The sequence below is a fragment of the Lepidothrix coronata genome, unplaced genomic scaffold (genome assembly GCF_001604755.1).
Source record: "Lepidothrix coronata isolate B3197 unplaced genomic scaffold, Lepidothrix_coronata-1.0 Scaffold19, whole genome shotgun sequence".
NCBI classification, from domain to species: Eukaryota; Metazoa; Chordata; class Aves; order Passeriformes; family Pipridae; genus Lepidothrix; species Lepidothrix coronata.
Window position 1 is genome coordinate 1,933,324 of NW_016690199.1, and position 3,891 is coordinate 1,937,214.

General features: G+C 51.0%; 1 protein-coding gene across 1 annotated transcript in view; it reads left to right on the forward strand.

The window, feature by feature from the left end:
- The window catches only part of AKAP5 (A-kinase anchoring protein 5), a 6,360-nt gene extending 2,893 nt beyond the window's left edge, over positions 1 to 3,467 (forward strand). The window contains exon 3 of the mRNA XM_017807417.1: positions 18 to 3,467. Coding sequence (XP_017662906.1) covers positions 18 to 1,080 — 1,063 coding nt within the window. The 3' untranslated portion in view covers positions 1,081 to 3,467. The remainder of the gene's footprint in view (positions 1 to 17) is intronic.
- Positions 3,468 to 3,891: the final 424 nt, after the last annotated feature.

Sequence of the window (3,891 nt, forward strand, 5' to 3'; positions counted from 1 at the left end):
AAAGAGGACAAGGATATAGTGAAAGAGGACCAGGCTGCAGTGAAGGAGGACCAGGCTGCAGTGAAGGAGGACCAGGCTGCAGTGAAGGAGGACCAGGCTGCAGTGAAGAAAGACCAGGCTGCAGTGAAGGAGGACCAGGCTGCAGTGAAGAAGGATCAGGATACAGTGAAAGAGGACAAGGATATAGTGAAAGAGGACCAGGCTGCAGTGAAGGAGGACCAGGCTACAGAGAAGGAAGACCAGGCTGCAGTGAAGGAGGATCAGGATACAGTGAAAGAGGACCAGGATACAGCAAAGGAAAGTGACAACTCTGTTGAGAAGAGTGAGCCCTTGACAGAGCCCACACCTGACACGGAGGAACGTACAGAATGCACCGTTCAGTTGGAGATAACTGATTCAGAGACAGTTAATGAAATAGCCCAGGACAAACTACAGGAAGGGAACCTACCCCAAACCACAGATGATGTGGAGAGCAGGGAAGCTCCCAAAGCACTTGTTTCCAAGGATCAACCCAACAGTGCCCCTGAAACCACCGAGCTGCAGGAAATCCCCAATATCTGCACAGAGCTGCCTGAAAGGGATGAATCAGAGAAGAGCACAAATCTTCCCAAGGAGTGCAAAGCTGAGGAGACTGTATCAGAGTTCAGCGAGTCAGCATCCAGAGACAATGGAACGAGTGTGCAGGAATGCTCCAGCCATCAGGTGACATCAGAGGCAAACATAGGCACCGGCATCGGCGTCGGCATCGTCATCACCATCACTGAAGCTGAGGACTCTGACAACACCGACTCTGACCAGGCCTACGAGCCGTCCCCAGTTCTGCACCAAAATAAACAAAAAGGGAATAAAAAATCCAACCGGAATGCTGATGTTGGTAAAAAAGAGGGCCCTGAGGCTGGTGGCGGTCCCCAGGCAGAGGACAAAGGTCTGGGCGACCAGGGGCACAGAACTGGGGAGCAGTACGAATTGCTCCTCATAGAAACTGCCTCTTCTCTCGTGAAGGCGGCCATACAGTCATCCATAGAGCAGCTGGTCAATGAAATGGCCCTGGAACAGAATAAACACAACAGCTTTCTGTGATGGCAGCTTTGCCCTCAAGAGGAAGAGCAGAGGGAGTGATTTAAAGCTCCATTTGGCCTGGGTGTGTGTGTGGAGAGCTCAGAGGGCTCCCAGGGCCAAGGTGTAGTTAATTCTGCATGCCCATTCAGTTGTGTGTCTATGTGAAATGGCTCCTGGGATGTGGGCAGACCCTGCTACATACACTGTGTCCCCTGGGGCCTCAGATAACACCATTGACTGCAGCTGCAAAAAATGAAGGTGTTACAGTGACTGTATTTTCATTTATTGGCATATTTATGTCAAGGCTGCATTTCTGCCACCACCCATGCCAGGTTCCCCCACTGTTCATGCTGTAGATCTGTATATATCATGCGTTTAAAGAAAGGTCCTGAGAGGCAGCGAGTGCCTGACCTGCTGCTGGGCAGGATTTGGGGGCACGCTGGAACAGCTGGAGGTTTGCCTGGGGTGTGTTGGAGATGAGGGAGAGCAAAGCAACTGCAGTGTTAACATGAAGACATCACTGTCAGAAGGGCTCAGGCCAGTGTTTAGTGTTGTGAACTGTAGGCATTTGCTACCCACAGGCGCCAGGAGCCGCGGTCACCGTTGCTGTCACATCGTGTGAAGCCGCAGGTTTGCAGCGAGCAGTGTTCTGTGTTCTTCATTCGGCCTCTCCCCCTGCCACGAGCAGCCTGTGCATCTCCAGACATGTTAAAGCACAGCATCAGCCGCTCGCCTTGCTGACCCCGGGCTGCACAGATGCCAGGAAAGCGACAGCGCTTCCAGGGGGGCCTGTTCTTGCACCATTAAGCTCAACGGGCAAAAGCTCCCTGCAGCATCACCGGCGTGGGCTGGGCGGGAGCAGTGCCTGCTGCAGGCAGCCTCTTTCCTCTCCCCTCCCTGGCTGTCCTCCCTCCCAGTCCTGGTGTCGTGGTGAAGCTGTCCTCAGATGTAGCATATTTTTTTATATATATGGCATGTGATATAAATAGCAGTGAGCTGCATGCGTGTTAGCAGTCAGCATAGTTTGGGTAGCTGCAATGTTCTGCCAGCACTGGAATTGCTTTGATTTGGTCTGGGCGCTGCTGGCGTCCCTGGGTGCTGGCGGCAGCCATCCTGCACCGCTCCCCGCTCACCACAAAGCCCGCCTGCCTTCATCCCAGCCCAGGCATCCCTTGGGAAACGTGCATTATGCCCGGCTCGCTGCCACCGGGCTCCGGCCGGCTCTGGCACGCCATGTAGCTCGCCCTGAAACATGCAGTGAAATGCTGGAGCGATATTACCGAAGTCCTCAGGGAAAAAATCTAGACATGGAGGGCCTGAGGACATGGCTGGAAAATGCCTGGACAAGCCCACTGCCATCAAAACCCATGAAACTGCCCTGCTCTGAGAGGGTTTGCACCGGCATGGCCTGTGTGTGCGAGCACCGCCTCCCACTATAAGCCCTCCAAGAGAAAGGGGCCTTTTAATAATTTGGGATTGTGTCTGCATGGCTGGGATTTATGTCCAGCTGTGGGCAAGGCAGTGTGTTCCTCTGAGAAAATTCTCCTGTGTATTTCTCAGCCGATACAGAAATAGCAGCCGCGCCTGGCACTTGCTCACTGACCATGGGCGGTGCACTGAGATTTCCCTTCCCAGCGTAGGATTTGGATTCCTGCTAAAATACAAGGGCTGTACATGTCCCTAGTACCTGGTGCACAACCACATTTTAAACCTTGATAAAGCATCTCTGTTGTTACGAGAGGACTGTGAGCAGCAAGAGCCACGGCTCATTTCTGTGCAAGTAAAACTTAAGAAAAATCAGAGGATGTTAAAGAAAAAAAAAAGTGTCTTCTTTTTCTGTGAATTTATTTATTAAGTTATCAGATATCGATAATTCAGTGTGTACAATTTTAATGGCTTTGTACTTCATACTGGTCCTTCCAGGTATTTCACCATAGTTTTGAAAGGGACTTTTAAAGGACTTTTAGATGTACCTTTGGAGCTGCTGCAGCACCCAAGAAGAGCCATACTGATATCGGGGGTTGCTTATGGAATTATACTGGGCACTGTGGTAGGTCGGTGCCAAGCAAAGGGCTGCTGTTCGGCCCTGCTGGGGTTGACTGTGGAGGAGGATGTCCAAGTTCTAGTAAATAAACAGGAAAAGACCCCGTGGGGCCAGGCTGTCATCGTCTGTCAGCCCACTAAGCGGTTTCGGGAGGATTTCGTGTTATTTCAGTATTGCCTTTTAGGCAAAACACATCTTCAAAAGAGGAGGAGAATGGCAGAAATGCTTTGGTCCAGCCCTGCCCTGAGACTGTTACTCTGTGCCCAGGGTTGTGTTTGCATCCTCTCTGTAGCTGGTTTTCTCTCTGTTATAGGTGTACATAGAACTGATGATTATTTCATTAAAGCTGAATGTACCTGTTGTTTTCTTGCCTTGTGATTGAGTGGGCAGCTATGGAGAGATTTTATATGTGAAGGGATTAACTCACGCTGGTGCCCTATTGTGTCCAGCTTTTTCTGGAAGCCGTACAGTGAGCAGAAAGAAATCCTAAAGTTGGTGGCAGACACAAATTCTTTGGAGGCTTGCTCTTTCTCTGCTCTTTCTGCAACCTTTCCTTCTGGTTGCTGGCTAATCATTTCTACTGCAGAGCCCTGGCTGCCCAGGGACTGCTATAAGGAATTTGTGAGGGATCACAAATCTCTAGCAGCTAAGAAAAGCCATCCTGCTGTCCCATGGGTAAATTCCCTGTTAGATGCCCTGTAGGGCCAGAGGAAAATGTTTGAGGCCCTGCAGACTGACAGGGGTCAAACCCCACTGCCCATGAAATGGCACAGCTCTTGCTGATCCCA